The sequence below is a fragment of the Oryx dammah genome, unplaced genomic scaffold, assembly GCF_014754425.2.
Source record: "Oryx dammah isolate SB20612 unplaced genomic scaffold, SCBI_Odam_1.1 HiC_scaffold_18, whole genome shotgun sequence".
NCBI classification, from domain to species: Eukaryota; Metazoa; Chordata; class Mammalia; order Artiodactyla; family Bovidae; genus Oryx; species Oryx dammah.
In genome coordinates this window covers 47,617,202-47,638,376 of record NW_024070202.1, presented here as the reverse complement: position 1 = coordinate 47,638,376, position 21,175 = coordinate 47,617,202, and the positions used below count along the sequence as shown (strand labels likewise).

General features: G+C 36.6%; 1 protein-coding gene across 2 annotated transcripts in view; it reads left to right on the top strand.

Annotated features, from left to right (window-relative positions):
- The window catches only part of SYPL1 (synaptophysin like 1), a 29,436-nt gene extending 8,568 nt beyond the window's left edge, over positions 1–20,868 (top strand). The window contains exons 2-5 of one of the 2 annotated variants that reach the window (XM_040260815.1): positions 10,535–10,656; positions 11,915–12,122; positions 16,497–16,685; positions 19,297–20,868. In XM_040260815.1, the coding sequence (XP_040116749.1) occupies positions 10,535–10,656; positions 11,915–12,122; positions 16,497–16,685; positions 19,297–19,425 (648 nt within the window). In that variant the 3' untranslated portion in view covers positions 19,426–20,868. The remainder of the gene's footprint in view (positions 1–10,534; positions 10,657–11,914; positions 12,123–16,496; positions 16,686–19,296) is intronic. The other variant, XM_040260817.1, reaches the window with a different exon arrangement.
- The last annotated feature ends 307 nt before the right edge of the window (positions 20,869–21,175 follow it).

Below are 21,175 nucleotides of genomic sequence, written 5' to 3'. Positions count from 1 at the left end.
TGGGGACCAGCAATAGAACAGAAATATGGATGGGAGAAGGACTATTCTTGGATCTGGGAAATAAATCTGAGAAAAAGCTTCAACCTATTTTTTGGATTTATTATTTCCATGGAGTAGAGTACTTAATGTACTAACAAAGACCTTGATCAGTCTACCTGCTTAAGGTCTGGATTTGTGATAACTTGAATATTCTCCTATGTTAGTAGTTTGGGGTCCCAAAATATAGATACAGTGTTTGCAAAGTAGGGAATTAGATATGACTATAAAACTACTGGGCAGGGAGATTACTTATAAAACCACTAGACCAAGATGGAAAATAGGGAAATATCATACTCAAGTTGAGCCTGCATCAAATGTCCTGAAACACATGAAGAAAACTAGTTCACTTAAAAGCTCAGATTATATCAGTTTATGTCAAGGCTGTATATTGTCACCCTGCTTATTTAACTTATATGCAGAGTACATCATGAGAAACGCTGGGCTGGAAGAAGCACAAGCTGGAATTAAGATTGCCGGGAGAAATATCAATCACCTCAGATATGCTGATGACACCACCCTTATGGCAGAAAGTGAAGAGGAACTCAAAAGCCTCTTGATGAAAGTGAAAGAGGACAGTGAAAAAGTTGGCTTAAAGCTCAACATTCAGAAAACAAAGATCATGGCATCTGGTCCCATCACTTCATGGGAAATAGATGGGGAAACAGTGTCAGACTTTATTTGGGGGGGCTCCAAAATCACTGCAGATGGTGATTGCAGGCATGAAATTAAAAGACGCTTACTCCTTGGAAGGAAAGTTATGACCAACCTAGATAGCATGTTGAAAAGCAGAGACATTACTTTGCCAATGAAGGTCCATCTAGTCAAGGCTATGCTTTTTCCAGTAGTCATGTACGGATGTGAGAGTTGGACTGTGAAGAAAGCTGAGCGCCAAAGAATTGATGCTTTTGAACTGTGGTGTTGGAGAAGACTCTTGAGAGTCCCTTGGACTGCAAGGAGATACAACCAGTCCATTCTAAAGGAGATCAGTCCTGGGTGTTCTTTGGAGGGAATGATGCTAAAGCTGAAACTCCAATACTTTAGCCACCTCATGCAAAGAGTTGACTCACTGGAAAAGACTCTGATGCTGGGAGGGCAAGAGGAGAAGGGGACGACAGAGGATGAGATGGCTGGATGGCATCACTGACTTGATGGACGTGAGTGTGAGTGAACTCCGGGAGTTGGTGATGAACAGGGAGGCCTGGCGTGCTGCGAATCATGGGGTCGCAAAGAGTCGGACACGACTGAGCGACTGAACTGAACTGAACAGATACTCAGTTTTCTGTGAAGTGTCAGACTCATTTCAAGACAGCCATCCAGATCAAGAGTCAGAATACTGATTCACTCCAAAAGACATAAAAATAATAGAACAGTCTGAAATGATTTTAAAATAGGTATATTTTGGTTCCTCAGAGATTTCTAGTTCCATATTCAGCTAAAAAATTATCTTAAGAATAAAGGTGACATACAGATGTTTTCAACATGTAGTAATTAAGAGTTAGCAAAATATATCTAGCTATTTTTTTCAACAGGAACTTAGGTTTACTTCTCATGGTTCAAATTCTTACGGTTATGGAAAGTAATAGCAGGCTATTTTGGAGAAGGCAATGGCACCCCACTCCAGTACTCTTGCCTGGAAAATCCCATGGACAGAGGAGCCTGGTAGGCTGCAGTCCGTGGGGTCTCTCGTTAAATTTCATTCAGATTTTTAAAAACCCTTATTTCAGATATTTGTCTAATAATTTTTCCCCCAACTTTTTCTGATTAAGTAGAATCTTTTTTTAACCTGGTGATGTGGCTGATGAATCCAATTCACAAGACACAAGACACCTGGTCATGTGGCTGATGAATCCAGTTCACAAAGAGTATTAATGCTCTTGGACATGAGTTTTTGTATTGTCACTGAGGAGTTTCCGTGAAGACATTTTTAAGCCACCAGTCCATTTTGTGAAGGTTAGTTTGGTTAAAAGTCAATAGTTTATTCTATAAAGTTAGTTCGCCATGAACACTCACATTATGATACATGAACTCTGAAGTAGAAGAATAGGTGATGGTATCACTGTCTGTCCTGTGTTATGGGACTCCCTTACCTTCAGGATACCCCACATACTGTCCCAACAGCTGATTCTCTGACATACAGGCCCAACATGGGTTTCAGCAGTATGTTAAATTTAATGAAGCTTTACTTCCTTGTTTAAGTCTAAGAGTAGATATAAATAGACACATTTTCTTCTTGTATGCCATTTAAATTGAGTACTCCAGTCTACTTTAGACAGTAATATTCTGGAGGGCCAGTCTGAAGTATGTATGAGTTACAAATATCTAAATCGAGGTATCTGTTGTGTCTCTAATGTGGGTCCAATGGGCCAGAGAGGTAAGTGGAACTCCAGACTGTCATTGTGATATGGGACCTTTTGACCTGAACAGAAGCTTGCTCTCATCCTGTGCCTGGATTCTTAGTTATTACCCTACAAGTAGAATTTTATGTCCGCCGTTTCAGTCATTCTTAATGGGATAGAGTTGGGGCGGGGAGGGGGATTAGTTTCATAAGTGGCAAGGAAGTGTAAATCAGCATACCACCACAACTCATTTTAGACTAGAAGTAGAAACTGAAATGCATATTGGAACCCCTCAGAAAGTAAATGAGTATAATAAGCTGTTTGGAAGAAGAAAGAATAATACATTTCATTGATTACTGGTAACTAACATGCATTCTGAGGGGTGGAGAGATGATAGAAACTGACAGCAATCTGGAAAGCATATACCATTTCTTAAGTGTCATCTGTCACTCATTTCCATGGGACTGTCACTTTATGGGAATACAGGTCTGATGTTGCCATAACTTTGTTTCCCCATTCCCATGCAGGAAATCCAAATTTTCATGTGCAGCACGCTGATAATACAACAGATTCACATTTTTCATGAATGCTGGGAAGACCATAAATCTGTTTTCAGGTCAGGTTTCACCCGTGGGCTGCCAGAATATAAGTTCTAATTGAAATCAAAGTACTAGTACAATACAGGGAAAGGTGAGATGGTTGGATAGCTTACCCTCAGATTGTTTGTATTTCATTTAGTAAAAAGTGTGTACCTCATCCCTTTTTTCCCATAAAATAAAGATCAAAATGACAAACATGATATTTATCCTCATAACAAAATTACAAACTTGAAATGATGAATATGTAAGACTTGAAATATTGTTTTATTTGTACATTATTGAGTATTTTTTTTCCCTTTAGTTAAGCAGTTATTTAGTGAGCATTTGGTGTATGTCAGGCCTTCTTCTAGGTAAGCACTGAAAACCCAAGAATAAGGACAAATGCAAAGATACGACAGTCTGCCAAGAGAGAAGTAAAGGCAATAATCTTAAAAGCAATAAGCTGTGGTACAGTGTGCCATTTATTTACTAATTTTTGTCTTAAGTAGCAAACTAGTTTTTATTATTTTGGGTTTTTTTTTTTTTTTTAATAAGCAAGATACACAAGAAAAATGCCTATAACAGAAGTAATGAACTCAAGTCTGGCAGCCCAGTAGTCGGAATATTTCCACCACAAGGAATCGGACAGGGCCTTAACGGATGAGCTTGTTAGAGACGGAGGGGGAAATCCTGGCAGAAAAAAAACACATACATTCAAGACATAAATACTTGGTGTGTTTCAGGAGCAGCAAGTATACAGTGCAATATGACAGAATTGAATAGGCCCTTGCACGGAGTACAGTGTATAAATCTAGAAAGATAATGTTGAGGCTATGCCTCTTAGCCCTGCCTCTTATGCCAAATTAACTTCAGGCTTTATATGTTTTCTTAAATTTATATCTGGAAAGCCATTCAGGATATCTCTTAACCATGGGAATGACACGACCAGATTTTTATTTCGTATCAGTATGACATCGCTCTAAATAGCTCTGTACCATAGAAACACAGTGCAGACTTACAAATGCAAGCCATAGAGTAACTTTAAGCATTCTATTAGCCACACTAAAAAAGTAAGAAACGGGAGGTTAATTTTAATAATACATTTTGTTTAACCCAGTATATCCAAAATATTATTGTTTCAACAAGTAATCACTATAAAGTTTTTGATGAGATATTTTGCATTCTTTTTTTCATACTAACTCTTCATAAACCATGGTATATTTTACACGTACAACCATCTCAGGTCAGGCTAGCCATTTTTAAAGTGCTGAGTAGCCACATGTGGCTTATGGCACCTTAATGGAGACTGCAGCTCTAGAGCCCACAGTAAAAGATGGATGGCATTGAGAATGAGTTTAAAAGTGAAGAGTCTGTTGGGTTAGTCCAAGGGAAAAGTGGTGAGGGCCTGAACAAAGATAGTGGCAGGAGTGATGTACACAAGTGTTACTTGCTCATTCGTGTCCAACTCTTTGCGACCCCATGAATCACAGCACGCCAGGCTTCCCTGTCCATCACCAACTCCCGGAGTTCACCCAAACTCACGTGCATCGAGTCGGTGATGCCATGCAGCCATCTCATCCTCTGTCATCCCCTTCTCCTCCTGCCCCCAGTCCCTCCCAGCATCAGGGTCTTTTCCAATGAGTCAACTCTTTGCATGAGATGGCCAAAGTATTGGAGTTTCAGCTTTAGCATCAGTCCTTCCAGTGAACACCCAGGACTGGTCTCCTTCAGAATGGACTGGTTGGATCTCCTTGCAGTCCAGGGGACTCTCAAGAGTCTTCCCCAACACCACAGTTCAAAAGCATTAATTCTTTTGCGCTTAGGTTTCTTCACAGTCCAACTCTCACATCCATAGATGACCACTGGAAAAAGCATAGCCTTGTCTAGACTGACCTTTGTTGGCAAAGTAAATGTCTCTGCTTTTTAATATGCTATCTAGGTTGGTCATAACTTTCCTTCCAAGGAGTGTCTTTTAATTTCATGGCTGCAGTCACCATCTGCAGTGATTTTGGAGCCCCCCAAAATAAATTCTGACACTGTTTCCACTGTTTCCCCGTCTATTTCCCATGAAGGGATGAGACCAGATGCCATGATCTCAGTTTTCTGAATGTTGAGCTTTAAGTCAACTTTTTCACTCTCCTCTTTGACTTTCATCAAGAGGCTTTTTAGTTCCTCTTCACTTTCTGCCATAAGTACTGTATACCAAAATATTTTGTCTGCTTTCTTGTTGCTTCCCCTCTCCCCATATTCTGATATTATAAACAATATTACTGTGAACATTCTTATGCTTGTCATGTAGTATGCATGAGCAAGAGTCTGTCCTAGATTTATATGCTAGTAAATACTAATCATTAGTAACATTTTTGCAAATACTTTCTAATAGTTTGTAGTATACCCCAAAGCAGATGATTCAAGGGAGTGAGAAATGAAGACAAAAATTGCAGTCTCTTTATTACCTAATCTCAGAAAGGACATCTCATTCCTTCTACCGTATTCTGTTCACTAGAAGCAAGTCACTGTTCTGTCCACATTTAAGTGGGGTAGGTGGCGATTAATCTCTACCTTCTGAGGGGAAGAGTATCAAGGAGTTTGTGGATATATCTTTAAAAACACCATTCTCCTTTCCGTAGTGCCCTGTAAAGCCAGTTCTGTTAGATACAGTTTGTCTCTACACACAAGTCTGCTTCTGGCCTCTTTATTCTGTTGATTCAGTTGTGTGTGTCCTGTTTCTTTTTTCTAATTCAAAATATGGATATATCCTCAGGACTCATTTCCTGGCCTTGTGTTCTCATTGTATATTCATATATATTTATGCTGAAATACTGTTCTTCTTTCTTAACTTTTTAACTCTTAACTAAAGATACCAAACTATGTGTGGACATTATACCAGACTCTTCATATATACAACTAAATTCCTTTTCATATATCTTTCTTCATGGAAAAAAAATTCCATGGATAATTATGATCCTGATTATGGGTGGCCTGATTCAAGGCCCTGGATTAATCCATGGGAGGCATTATGTCAGTGTTCAACAATATAGGATAGGTTTTGATACCAGACTTGCACTGAATTCCATCTATTTGCTAGATGTGTGTAACCTTGAGCAAAACAATGCCTGCTCTGAGTTTACATTGTAGAGAAAAATGGATAAACAAATAATGGAGTGCTGTCAGGCACTGTTCATTACCATGGAGGAAAAATGGATCAGTACAAATAGAACTGATTGCATGGAGTGGGACGGGCACTGTTTTTTAACATAGTGTGGTTAGGAAAAGGCTTTTCTGATAAAGTCACATTGGAACAGGGAGCTGTGAAGTAGGAAGCTAACCATGTATTCCAAGCAGAGGAAATAGTCAGTACACAGGTTCTGAAGGAGTTTATTCCATGTCTTTAAAGAATAACAGGGAGAACATTTGTGTAAAGAGGTTTGGCAGGGGAAAAAGTAGCTATATGAGATCGGAAGTATTAAAGGAAGAAAGGATCTTGTAGACCATTATATAAACATTGTATTTGGAGAGAACTCAGAAGCCAGTGGAGAGTTTTGAGCAGATGATAAAGTTTTCTGCCTTACATTTTTAAAAGATGGCCCTGGCTGATGTGGAAAATAGATTGAAGAAGAGGCAGAGACTGAAGTAAGAGGATCAACTTAGAAGACTGTTAGCATATAATTCAGGCAAGAAGTAATAGTGGCTTAGATGAGGATGTTGTGATGATGGTGGGAAAAGTTAACCAAGTTCTGAATATATTTCATAAATAGAGCCATCAGCATTTGCTGAAGGATTGAGCTCTTGGTTACTACACTATATCTTGGGTTTTTGTTTGTTTTGTTTTGTAGAAAATTCATGAGATACAAAAAGAAAAAGAAATTATCTTTTGTCTTCTTTTCAGAGGTGACCACTTAAAATTTTGATGCATATTCTTTTTAGTTTTTGTTGTGTATGTGCACAGATATAGGCTCATGCACAATGCATTATTTAAACAAACTTTATATGTAATGAACCTTTTTCTCTATCATTAGATATTGCCCATCATTTTAATGACTGCATACTGTTCTCTTTCAGGAATGAATTACAGTTTACTTGACTCCCTGTCAATATTTAGGATGCTTTCAGGTTTTCCCCTGTTTGGATAGCATTTGAGAAAGCATCAGTACATTTCTTTAAGCATATGTATGATAAGGAAAACAAATCTCCAACTACTTTCTGAGACCTGGAAATAGCCACAAGTGAGGCCTTATGAGCTCATGAAATAACATTTCTGCTTATAGTTTCTTGACTTTATAGTTACCCTCAGTTTTCAATTTATCCCCTTTTGATTTTGATACTAATAGATAAGACTTCCTTTAGATTTCATACTAATATTTAATAGGTACACTGTAATAGGAGCAAATGTGTTGTTATATGGGCTGTTATACTAATTTCTATATTATACTCAGGAAAATAAAATCACATCTCTTGAGAGGTTGCAGCTGCTGCTGCTGCTGCTAAGTTGCCTCAGTCGTGTCTGACTCTATGCAACCCTATAGATGGTAGCCCACTATGCTCTTCTGTCCCTGGGATTCTCCAGGCAAGAATACTGGAGTGGGTTGCCATTTCCTTCTCCAATGCATGAAAGTGAAGTGAAGTAGCTCAGATGTGTCTGACTCTTCGTGACCTCATGGACTGAACCCTACCAGGCCTCTCCATCCATGGGATTTTCCAGGCAAGAATACTGGAGTGGGGTGCCATGTCCTTCTCCTCAGCATGTGCTACTATATGCTAAATACTATATTGAGTCTTAAATTCAACCTTCACAATAACTCTATGCAGTAAATACTATTACTACTGCCTTTTTCCTTTTTTTTTTTTAACATTTTAGAAAATTGATGCTTGGTAGGGTGAACGCAGTATAAAATCCTGGTTAAAAACAAATTCTGAAGCCAGACTGCCCAGGTTTGAATCTTGACTTAGCAGTTATTAGCTATGTAACCTTTGGAAGTTACTAACTTCTTTGTGCTTCTTTTCTTTTTTAATGGACATTACTTTTCTTGTTAAGAGTACAAAATAATGACACAATTAAAGTGTTTCTCACATTATGACAATCTGGATTCTCATCTTCCCCTCACAGCATGGAATACAGTTTCCCTCCAATATCCTAAACTATTTCTAAGGACCTCACACTTGCTTTGCCTTGCTTGAATTCTTCCTTTCTGCTAGCATAGCTAACATGGCCAGCTTCTTTTCTCATTATTAAAATTTTTTTACCTAAGTCTACAAATAATAAATGCTGGAGAGGGGTAGAAAAAAGGGAACCTTCTTACATTGTTGGTAGGAATATAAATTGGTGCAGCCATTATGGAAAACAGTATGGAGGTTTCCCAATAAATAAAAACTAGAGTTGCTGTATGATCCAACAGTCTCATTCCTGGGCATATATCTGGATAAAACTATAATTCAAAAAGATGCATGCACCCTTGTCTTCACAGCAGCACTATTCATAATAGCCAAGACATGGAAACAACCTAAATATCCATCAACAGATGAGTGGATAAAGAAGACATGGTATAAACATACAGTGGAACACTACTCAGCCATAAAAAAGAATGAGATGCCATTAACAGTAACATGGATAGAGCTAAAGATTGTCATACTGAGTGAAGGAAGTCAGACAGAGAGAGACAAATATCATATGATATAATTTATATGTGGACTCTAAAATATGACACAAATGAGCCTACCTGTGAAACACAAACAGACTCAAAGAGAACAGACTTGTATTTGCTGAGGGAGGAAAGGGAGTCTGGAGTTAGTAGTTGCAAACTATTACACATAGAATGGGTAAACAAGGTTCTATCATATAGCACAGGTAACTAAAAATCAATATTCTGTGATAAACCATAATGGAAAATATGAAAAAAAATTATATATATAACTGAGTCACTTTGTTGTAAAGCAGAAATTAATTGTAAATCAACTATATCTCAAGTTAAAATAATTTTTTTTAATTCCTTATCTTAAAAGTATGGTCCCCAGTTTCCAGAATGTGATTAGTAAGTATCATTTCTCATTCAAGGAACTAAGTTTCCCTGGAGATAATACACTGGATGAATCCACAATTAAGGCAGGAAATGTACAAACTTATCCTGAAATATTGTGTCCAGAAAACAAGTAAACTATCAAAAACTATAAGGGTCAAGGGGGAAAAAAAGGAAAGCCACTTGAGACTACCATTAGCTAAATACAAGACAATTTGAGTATTAAAAAATAAAGGCAAACAGTTGGAAAGCATAAAATATATTAAACCTAATTTACAATAATGCTAAAAATATTCCAGTTGTTACATCTGGAAGATACTAAGAAACTAGTTTGCTATTCTAAAAATTGATAAAGAATAATAAAGAAGCAAGCATTCATACTGTTTGCCTCCTATGAACCATACCTCAGGTTAACCAAAATGATTATGTGACAGAGTTCTACACAGGAGAATTCCAGGTAACAAACAAACAAATGACAGAATGCTGCATTTCCCAACCTCTAATAAAATAGTGGAACCAAGTCATGACCATCAATAGCTGCTGAAACCACTAGAGGAAAGTCTAATGGAGAAATTAAAGGGTAGATCAGGCTGACGATACCTGAACCCACTAATTCATCTTAACATCATAACAAGAGAGCCAACTAAAAATTGGCTTTCTCACAAATAAAACAAGTGATGAAAAGAAAACACAAACCAGAGTTTAATCTAGCCTCTTTAGAAAATACAGATAGAGGAATTATGCCACACAACACCATATGGAAATCTCTGTAAGACAAATGGCCTAGTTTCTTCAATAATAAATGAGAAAGAAGTGTGGGGCTATGGAGAGAAACCCATGACTTAACAAACTTTATATTGAACAAATGTAATGTGTAGACTCTGAAAAAAATACTTATGATTAAAAAATATGAATCAGCTTGGGAAATTTGAACTCATGACTTGCTATTAAGTATTGGGACTTCCGCCTGGTGATCCAGTGGTTAAGAATCTGCCTTGCAATGTAGGGGCAAGGGTTCAAGCCCTGGTCAGGGAACTAGGATCCCACACGTCACAGGGCAACTAAGCCAGCAGGCCACAACTACCGAAGCCCACATGCCACAAGAGAATACGTTCACTGCAATGAAAGACTCCATGTGATGTGACTAAGAGCTGATGGAGCAAAATAACAAGTGAAAAAAAAGAAAGGAAGGAAGTATTAGTTGTCATGGAGTAATAATGGTATCATGGTTTTGGGGTGGGATGAAGGGTCTGTTGTTTCAGAGACAAACCAAAGCAGTCATAGAAGAAATTATACAATAGAAGCAGTGTACATAGAAAGGTAACAGACACAATAAGGTCTGCCTGTGTTCATAATTTAAGTTGGTGACTAGTGCATGAAGCTGGGAGGTCAGAGAGGTTGCAGATACATTTTAAAATATTTTTCACCATCTTCATTTGTAAATAAGAATTCGAAGAATGTTAGCCAATTTTTAATAGTCATTAATAGTCACTGTATTTAAGATTTTAATAACCTATGTTTGGGTAGAGTAATGCTTCTTTCTTTTCTTTCTTTGGTCTTTGTATAGATTGCTTCTATCTTTGCTTTTGCTACCTGTGGAGGTTTTAAGGGCAAAACAGAAATTCTAGTGTCTTGTGTTAAAGAACCTGAAAATAAAACGATTACAGCTGCTTTTGGTTATCCATTCAGGTAAGTTTGCTTTTGTGGTTTAACAACTCTTTTCACTCATTAAGATTTCCCAACAACTTACCGATCTTGGGAGTTAGACATTTTTAATTTCATGCTCATTTGTAAGTAGTGATCATTGCTACTGAAAGTATGGTGTGTGGACCAGTGCCTGTCTGCAGACTGTTTTCCTGAACTGTGATGAAATAAATACAGAAAATGACAGTAAGCATTCAGAAACTTTCATATGACATTGCCTTGACACTTTTATTCTGTCATCCCACAGTGGATTGGAAATTTCAAAACAAGACTGCTCTGTCACCTTAGTTTGAGAAGCCATGTTGTAGAAACAAACACAGCTTATGAAAAATCCAACCTTTTCATGTATTTGAAGTTACTAATGTGTAATGTATAGCTTTAAGACATGTATTTATATAAAGTGATGAGTTTCTATGTTTCTTTCAGCAGCATAAAACTTTATTTTATGAATATTTATGGCTGTTTTGTTCTGTTTGACCTCCGGATTCATTAAATATTTACTCCATCTGTCCTATGTTTAAGTGAGGGTATGAATCTTTCTCCACTTACTGACTACTTACTTAATTCTCTAGACTCAGTTTTTCTCTTCAGTGAATTTAAACTATTTAAGGTTGCTTTGATGATTAAATAAAATCTTAAATAAAATTGATGATTAAATAAAATCTTTACATTAAAGATATGTCAGATAGCAAGTGCTTGGTAATCAGTCTTTGCCTCTCCATCTCTTAGTCCTTCGCTTATAAAGTTCCTGTATAAGGAACTGTTGTAGTATCATCTTTGGTGATAAGTGCTTTTGTGATTTATGGATAGGGAAAATTAAAGACTTTGTGGAGTTAGCTAATTAATGAGAGTTAAAATGTGAATCATTATAATTGATTCTCCTGGTGCTAGTCACATAGACTCTGCCTCCTAGAATGGAATACAATTTCTCAAATTGTAAACCATTTTGTAACAGTGCTCTTAATCTGCTAAGTTTTTGTTACAGGAAGATAGTATCTGGGTGTGAAAGTGTTTAATTCAGTCTGTATTCACTGTATCATAAATCAAGTATCAGGGGTAATACAAGATTTATGTACTTTTCTTATGAAATTTTTAATTAAATATTTGAATTTTTCACTTTTTTTTAAAAGGAAAGTGTTTTAATATATTTGGGGAGTATATTTTACTTAAATATTCTGCCTATGTGTTTCTGTTAGAAGAGTCCAAGTAATTCATAAATTGGTTTGTCCCTTTTTTTTAATAGGTTGAATGAAGCATCATTTCAGACACCTCAAGATGTAACTGTCTGTAGTGTAAATTGGAAAAATTATGTCCTTATTGGAGATTACTCCTCTTCTGCGCAGTTCTATGTTACTTTTGCAGTCTTTGTCTTCCTGTATTGCATTGCCGCTCTTCTGCTGTATGTTGGTTACACGAACCTGTATCGTGATAGTCGAAAGCTTACCATGACTGTAAGTAATCACTTTCTTTTTATACAAAAATAATTTATGTAGGTATATATTATATTTGAATTTAAATATGGATTTTCTTACACTGGGAAAAAAAACTCTTGGCATAAACCAGTTTCAACATGCCTTGACTTCTGCCATGAGTTTATGCTTGCTCTTGTCATGTTTAACCCAGTTCTTGTAGCCTGTTTGCAACACTTCCTCTGTACTCCTTATACAGAGAGAGGTTTGTTTGTTTGTATCTAACTCTTTTTTTAACCTGGAAAGAACTCAAATATATGACAAAGCATATTAGGTTGCAAGTAGCCAGGAAATTAAGTAGAAATTAATGTGTTAGATTTGAAGAATTGCTAACAATGCTAGTAGTCTCATAACTGTTTTTCTGTTTATCTTTTTCCTCTTTTCTCAGAGATACCCCCTTTATGCCTGACACCTGGTCTATATTCTTAAGTTCTTTAATTTAAAATCTGACCAAGGTAATTCTATAAAAATTATAGAATTTGGCATTAGTGGCATTCGTGAGCTAATTCTGAATCTTTAAGATGGCAACAAAGGATTTGAATTTGAAGTCCTAATACCTTCTTTGGCCTCAGGGTCTACTGAGCTAGAAATAAAAATAATCTCTGAGATTTAGTTAGTAGAATTCCCTTAGATTATTGGTGGCAAACCCAGAGATAAACTGTAGTTTTAAAGTGGACCTCCACTACTGAAGAATAACTATGAAGTCAATATTGGTATTACTGATTTGAAGGGACAACAGAGATGTTTTCGTGATACTGGTCATTTATATCCTAAGGAAACAGTAACTACTCACATCTGCTTATTATTTGTGAAGTTACTTTAAAGGGTAGGCCAAATTATTAAATAACAGGTTTTATTTATTTACTTATTTATTTTTAATTTTTGCTGCCTGGATCATAAGAATGCACATGGTAAGTAAGTAATAAAACAGTATTTTATCCATCATATTTATTCCATGTCATGTATCTGAGAAGAAATTCTCAAACCTGATATTTTCATAAAACATTTCTTGGTTGTTAAGTGACTTTCAAAAGATAGACATCAGCCATTTTAATTTGCGGTACTTAACAGAAATTTCATGTTAGTAATCTGTAACTTCTGTGGACTTTTCAAGCCTTATTTTTATTTTGTTAAAGTTCTTTATAAATTCTAAATGAAGATGTTTCTTGCCGTCTTGTCATTATCCCAACAAATTTTAAGTTAAATCTTATAAAAGCAATGAACCTTTTATTTCTCTTATTTTGTTCATTAAGCCTTAAAAATATGACAGTTTTTAAAGTAGCATTCAAATCTACTTTTGAGGAGGCTTTTTCTGCCTAATAAAACTATAAAACTGATCTACTTGTAGCATTCAGAAAAGTCAAAAATAATTTTCCACCTCAGAGTGATCATATAGAGAAATAATAATGGTCCTATAGAGACATAATCTAGAATTAGTTCCGTAAGTGGTTTTTTGTTGATACAATGCATGATGGATACTTCTTACTTGTAAAAGTCCAGCCTCTAAATTAAATTTTGGATTTTACTTTAACCATATAAATGTAAAACAAATATTTGTGATACCTAAATTTTTAACTATAGCCAAATTTGACATGAATTTTTTTTTAAGTACCGTTTGTTAATGACAGTATGCTCTTTCATCAGTGTTCTCAATTCTCTATTGAGCTATCTCTAGGAGAATTTCAGTTGTGACATTTTAAAATCAACTTTAGTTTTTAAGTAAATTCAACACATTTTTGTGTTAAATAGCCAGAGCTTAAGGATTCTAGGCTGTGTGGAGGATCAGAAATACCATAAAACGAAACCAAACAAAGATAGGGTATCCCAAATCCTAAAGCTCTGTTACGAGTTATATCCTTCTTTACTGGTAGCACTAGGGCTGCCACAGGCATGTTGTGCATTGCCTAATTCCAGGTGGCATCGTTCATGTAGAACTAGCTAGAGTCCTGAGTCACATGGACTGTCTTCAGAGGCCTGCATTTCTCCCACTCCACCTCATCCTAAGACTGCTTCATGCATCACTGTCAGAAAAGAACCTGCTTTTGAAATATAAAAATGTCATTCATAAGCCATTAATAGCTTGGACATAAAGAGCATAATCAGGAAAAAAAATTGTGCTTTTTTGATTAGGAATTTGGAAGGAAGAAACCTTAAAATTAAGATTTGACATCTATTGGTCAAAGTGATGAACTTTAGCCCAGAGAGAATTTAACATGTGATAATCTCATACTAATTATCAGCTCTTTCTAGCAAATGCTTTGAAAACGTTTGCCACAGCACAAAATACAGCTGAGAACAGCAGCAAAAAGGGGTGTACTCCCACAGTGCAAAATACTTAATGTTTCTATTCTTTTCTCTTTGATACACATTTTTTAAAGAGGACCAGTAGCAGTGGAGAGCTTAAATGCAAATACTGTGACACCATGCTTGTAAAATTAGTCATTGTTTCAGTTCTCTAATGCAAGGCATTGATTCAGTGCCAGCTTGACCAGGTAGACAAGCTATATATAGCAGTTTCTGTATCTCTGGTATTTATCTGACATAAATGACTAAAAGCTCATTGGCAAAAATAATTTAAAACTAACCAAATTTATTTAAAAAAATTATGTGATAAGCTCCAAAACCCATTTCTGAGCTTGGAGAGATTTTTGCTGTGGATAGTGAGAACTCATAGTCTTGAGCATACCTGAATGTTCAGAATACATCATTCAGTTCAATTCAGTTCAGTTGCTCAGTCATGTCCGACTTTTGTGACCCCATGAATTGCAGCACGCCAGGCTTCCTTGTCCATCACCAACTCCTGGAGTTCACCCAAACTCACGTCCATCGAGTCGGTGATGCCATCCGGCCATCTCATCCTCTGTCCGTCCCCTTCTTCTCCTGCCCCCAATCCCTCCCAGCATCAGAGTCTTTTCCAATAGTCAGCTCTTCGCATGAGGTGGCCAAAGTATTGGAGTTTCAGCTTTAGCATCAGTCCTTCCAAAAAACACCCAGGACTGATCTCCTTTAGAATGGATTGGTTGGATCTCCTTGCAGTCCAAGGGACTCTCAAGAGTCTTCTCCAACACCACAGTTCAAAAGCATCAATTCTTCAGTGCTCAGCTTTCTTCACAGTCCAACTCTCACATCCATACATGACCACTGGAAAAACCGTAGCCTTGATTAGACGGACCTTTGTTGGCAAAGTAATGTCTCTGCTTTTTAATATGCTATCTAGGTTGGTCATAACTTTCCTTCCAAGGAGTAAGCGTCTTTTAATTTCATGGCTGCAGTCACCATCTGCAGTGATTTTGGAGCCCCCCAAAATAAATTCTGACACTGTTTCCACTGTTTCCCTATCTATTTCCCATGAAGTGACAAATCTTACATTGTTCCCACTTTGGTTGTTAATTCAAAGGAAAACCAAAGGATATGGGAACTTATACTTTATACTATCCAAATACATACTTTAAAAAAGTGTTACTTAGATTTTTATAGCCAGTACTATAGTCAACAGAGTTCTAGTTCCCCAGCAGATTAGATTAGGGAGAGTACATTTTTTTCTTATTAGTTCAATAAGAAATTACCTAAAATATTAAAAATTCACTCCTATTCTTGAACTGTAATAAGTAGCAAACACTTTAGTAGAAAACTGGTAGTGACAGGGTGTTTTGAGAGAGATTTTATTGTTGTTCTTAGTATAATGAGCATTCTTAAAATTTTGTAGTCATGTATTTAAAAACAGACAAGTTATCCTGGATATGTGCTTTTCACCATCTCACTGTTCATATCATAGAGCATTAGATTTAACTAAAGTTATAGGTTTGCCAGAGCAATATGAGAATACAGGGGAGGATAAGGGAATTGAGAGTATATGTAAGAGATTATAATGAAGAACCTTAGAATATAAATTGAAGGAAATGGAGATCAGATTGTAGATCTCAGTGGGGTCAAAGGACTTTGACTTCTTTGGCATCCCAACTTTCAAGGTTGGGATGCCAAAGACAATGAGCTAGAAAGAGAGGTGATATTTGAGAGGTGTGATTAAAACAGAGATTATGGAGGTATACAGTTATTGGTGATAACAGAGTCTGATATATGATCCCAAGAGGGAGAGGGTTAGTTAGATAAGGTTGTGATGAGGGCTTTATAAAACTTCTATTTCTCCGTGTAAAAATCTTAACCCTTCAGAAGATGACTGGGGTAGCTCAGGCACTGGTCTGGCAGTAGTAAACAGCAGTGTTTGCTGTGTTGATTGTGGCCTTTTATTATGTCATTTCTCAGGACTGAGAGTTCAACTTGATTTCCTTGGTGGTGGTTTTGAAATTTTGTATCTTTTAAGTATTCATTATTAATTCATACTTATTTTTGCTTTAGGACTTTGTAATTACTATTGTTGTGACTTTTTTGTGGTTGGTGAGCACTTCAGCCTGGGCTAAAGCTCTTACAGATATTAAATCAGCTACCGGTTCCAATATTGTCCAGGAACTTAAGCCTTGTCATCTTCAAGGAGTGGTGTGCCAGTTTGTCTCTGTGACTAGTATGGGATCCCTAAACGTGTCTGTGGTGAGTATGCAGTGTTTATAAAATATTTTATTTCATTTATTATAAAAACCTTACAGTGATTTAAGAAAACAATAGTTTTAATAAATCCCTGGATGAATATATTGATTTTATCTTTACCAAGCTTATCAGAATCCTTGTTATCATATAGTCTTTAAACAGCAAAAAAAAGTTTGTGAAGAAAGTTATTACTTGTAAACAAGGTTAGACAAGATCATGGTTACATCTTTATTAACTAGGTAAAAAAAAATTTTTTTTAATTAAATTTAAAAAAAAAAGATTAACTAGGCAAGACATCCATACATGGTCATAGTTCTTTAAATAATCCTAAAATTTTGACACTAAAGGCACTGCTGCTGCTGCTAAGTTGCTTCAGTTGTGTCTGACTCTGTGAGACCCCATAGACGGCAGCCCACCAGGGTCCCCCATCCCTGGGATTCTCTACGCAAGAACACTGGAGTGGGTTGCCATTTCCACCTCCCAATGCATGAAAGTGAAAAGTGAAAGTGAAGTCACTCAGTCGTGTCCGACTCTTAGCGACCCCATGGACTGCAGCCTACCAGGCTCCTCCCCCCATGGGATTTTCCAGGCAAGAGTACTGGAGTGGGGTGCCATTGCCTTCTCTGCTAAAGGCACTAATATAACATTTATTAAGACTGTATGCCAAGGTCATTACACATATGTCAATTCTGAGAGGAATGTGGGAAGTAGTGTTATTATCTTCATTTACAACTGGGAAAGAATATAGCTTATACGTTAAATCACTCAAGGTGACAGCGCTAGTAAGTTGGCAAAGCCAAGGTTTGAACCAGATCTGACTTCTGTTGTTGCTGTTTAGTCCCTAAGTTATGACCGACTCTTTGTGACCCCATGAACTGTCCTCTGTCCATGGACATTAGCCTTTTCTCTGCTTTGCTCTGGGTCTCTGAAAATAGTACTTTCATAGTTCCTTCAGTTCAGTCACTCAGTCATGTCCGACTCTTTGCGACCCCATGAATTGCAGCACACCAGGCCTCCCTGTCCATCACCAACTCCCGGAGTTTACTCAACCTCATGTCCATCGAGTCGGTGTTGCCATCCAGCCATCTCATCCTGTGTCGTCCCCTTCTCCTCCTGCCCCCAATCCCTCCCAGCATCAGAGTCTTTTCCAGTGAGTCAACGCTTTGCATGAGGTGGCCAAAGTATTGGAGTTTCAGCTTTAGCATCAGTCCTTCCAGTGAATACCTAGGACTGATCTCCTTTAGAATGGACTGGTTGGATCTCCTTGCAGTCCAAGGGACTCTCAAGAGTCTTCTCCAACACCACAGTTAAAAAGCATCAATTCTTCTGCTCTCAGATTTCTTCACAGTCCAACTCTCACATCCATACATGGTCATAGTTCTTTAAATAATCCTAAAATTTTAGCCTATAAGTTTAAATATTATTTTGTCTGGTATTTTATCCAAATACAGATATATTATTTAATGAGGGTATTGTTTTTAAGGAGGTTTCATGTCTTTTCAAGAAAGGATTTTTCAAATGGATAAAGTTGGTCTTGCCTTATAAAGCAATTTGGCCAAATTTTTGTTTTAAAAGTCTTTTTTTTGCATATATATTGACGATGAGCTGAGATAATTTCAGAAGTGTTTTTATACCCAAATAATACAAAAAGATAGAAGAAAGCAGTTTGGGGCTTCCCTACTAGCTCATTGGTAAAGAGCCCACCTGCTGGTGCAGGAGACACAGGTTCTGTCCCTGGGTTGGGAAGATTCCCTGGGAGGAGGAAATGGCAACCCACTCCAGTATTCTTGCCTGGGAAATTCCATAGACAGAGGAGCGTGGTGGGCTACAGTCCATGGGGTGGCGAAACTTGACTAAACGACCAAACAGCAACAGCACAAATATGATAGTACCCAAGCTTTTTACCCTGCTCTTACCTCATAGGTCACTACTCGTCTTGTTTTTTTTTTTTATTTAAATACTGTGAAAATAGGATATCTGCAGTTCCTTCATCTCCGAGACTTTCTCAACTTTCAGATTTGTACCTGGGAAGGTTGATTTCTTTTAGGTTGATTAATACAGGATGTGACGTAATGTTCTCTTCTAAGTCTCCTTTTCTCTTGTGGCTGCAGCTGTGGAAGCAAAGGTGAATGTAGGAGGGGGATGAAGTAGGGAAGTAGGAAAAGGTGCACAAAGGATGTTTATAACCATTCAGATGGGGAGAAAAGTAAAACCCCTCCTAGTAAAGGAACCATGGATTCCTGTTGTTCTCTTCACCTAGAACCACTAAGGTCTAAATATAAAGTAATAAAAGGAAGATCTTACTTACTTTTCTCAAACAAATTTAATTCCTTTTCTTAATTGGTAATAGTGCACATGTAAAAATAAGATATCTTTTAGTCACGATTTGATATATTACAGATTTAGAGATTTCACTGGGAATCAAGTCATTATATATCTAAATCGGGCATTGAAATACAGAGTCTTCTTTTTTATTCCACTTGATGTATCGTTCAGACTTCAAATGAAATGATAGTAAATGGCCTGGAAATATTAAATATTTATAGGAAAACTAAGATAGGTATGAAATTTTAATAGTATACTAGATTTTCATGTTTGTTTTTCTCTTTCTTAGATCTTTGGCTTTCTGAATATGATACTTTGGGGAGGAAATGCATGGTTTGTGTACAAGGAGACCAGCTTTCACAGTCCATCAAATACTTCAACTTCTCAAGGAGGTATTCCTCCTCCAACTGGAATATAACTGAAGGGAGAAGTACACTGTATGAATTAAATGTCTGTACTATGACCTGTTGCAAACACCTTGAGAAGCATTTTTTGTTTCTAATAAAAGTAATGGCTTTTTCAGTAAATTGATGGGTTTAAAATTTTGCTGCTTTTTTACATAAAGCTTGTGCCTTTCCTAGAAATTTAAGATGTAAATGTATTCTCACATGTGAATTTGAAAATTCAGGGGCCTATTATGAGATGTGATACACATTTTTAAATGAACGGTAATTTTCTTCACTAAGTTGTTTTCCTTCCAGAGTGTTTACACCTTAAGCCTTAACGTATATCTTCACTCAGAAAAGAGTTTTATTGTCATATCATAATAGGAAGAAAATCTCTTTTGGAATATACACTACTGTAAGTTTGTACAGATCATATTCCTAAGACCTATCTTTGTTTAAGAAAGTCTTGATTACATAAATCATATTTAGAAAAAAACAGTTAACAGTTTATATCTGAACATTGTTTATATGTTATGAAAAATGTTTAATTAAAAAGGCTGATGTATGTTTTATTTCTGTTTTTCTAAATGACCTACAGTACTTGGTAGATGTACTAAAATTGTTTAGGGAGTGGGGCTTAGAGATTTCTAATAGATGTATAGTTAATTTGGTAATTCTCTCACATGAGGTGTAAGCTTCCATATACTGGTTATTTAGTAGATTTGCTACATAAGTAAAACATGGGTCACCTAGATACTTTGATATGTTACGGGCATTACTGCTAGTGATATTTGTTTGCTGTCTTTTGTTGCTTATGCTCCTTCAGTGCAGGCTGAGACCTAGTCTCCTGCAAGTAGAGTAAAATAATCTACCTTTTTTTTGCAGACTCTATTCATAGGATTAAAAAAAATTAAGATTGCCTTTTACTTTTGAAACATTTATATTCAATGAAGTTGCTGTCTTGAGTTTAGTATTGATATTGTGAAAATGAATGCAATTTGGATTTCACATTTCTTAATGTTTGTTCTTATTTCACAAATGGATAATTAAGGAATTATGCATCGTAAAGAAGGAACCTAAGTGAGCTATGTTATGGGTGTACTGTCTTTGCTCACACATTTGGGTAGCTTCTGGAATATAGGGCTTATTCACATTTTGCTTCCTAATCTTTCTGTTGTACAGGGCCAGATCTCTTCTTAGCCGCATGATTGTTTTTATGTGAAGCATATCTTACTATCGCCTTATTTTGGTTGCTTTTGTTCACAAGAATTGTTAATATGAGAATGTGTATCCACCTTAATAAAGAAATTAAAATAAAGAGTGCACTGATTGTTATATTATAAAGAAACTTTCATCTTAAAGGCATGAGCAGTATAAAATAGAATTGATTTACAAAGCAAGAAATAGAATATTACAGTAGTTTTTTTTGTTTGTTTAATGTTTGGCAAGGAATAAAAAATGCTTTGGAAACCCTGGTTCTATTTTTCTTTTAGTCTCATTTTTAAAATGCTCATTTGTAACTTTGAGGTTCAGTTTTACTGATAAACCTTCTCTAATTGACTGTCCAGTTGTCAGCCAAGATGCTTAATTAAAAGTGCATGCCCTGGAGACAGACTGCCTGGGTGTGAATCTCAGCTTCCCTGCCTACTAGCTCGTTGGTGGCTCGGTCTTGTCTGATCGCTGCAGCCCCATGGACGGCAGCCCCCCAGGCACCTCTGTCAGTGGGATTATCCCAGCAAGAATACTGGAGTAGGTTGCCATTTCCTACTCCAGGGGATCTTT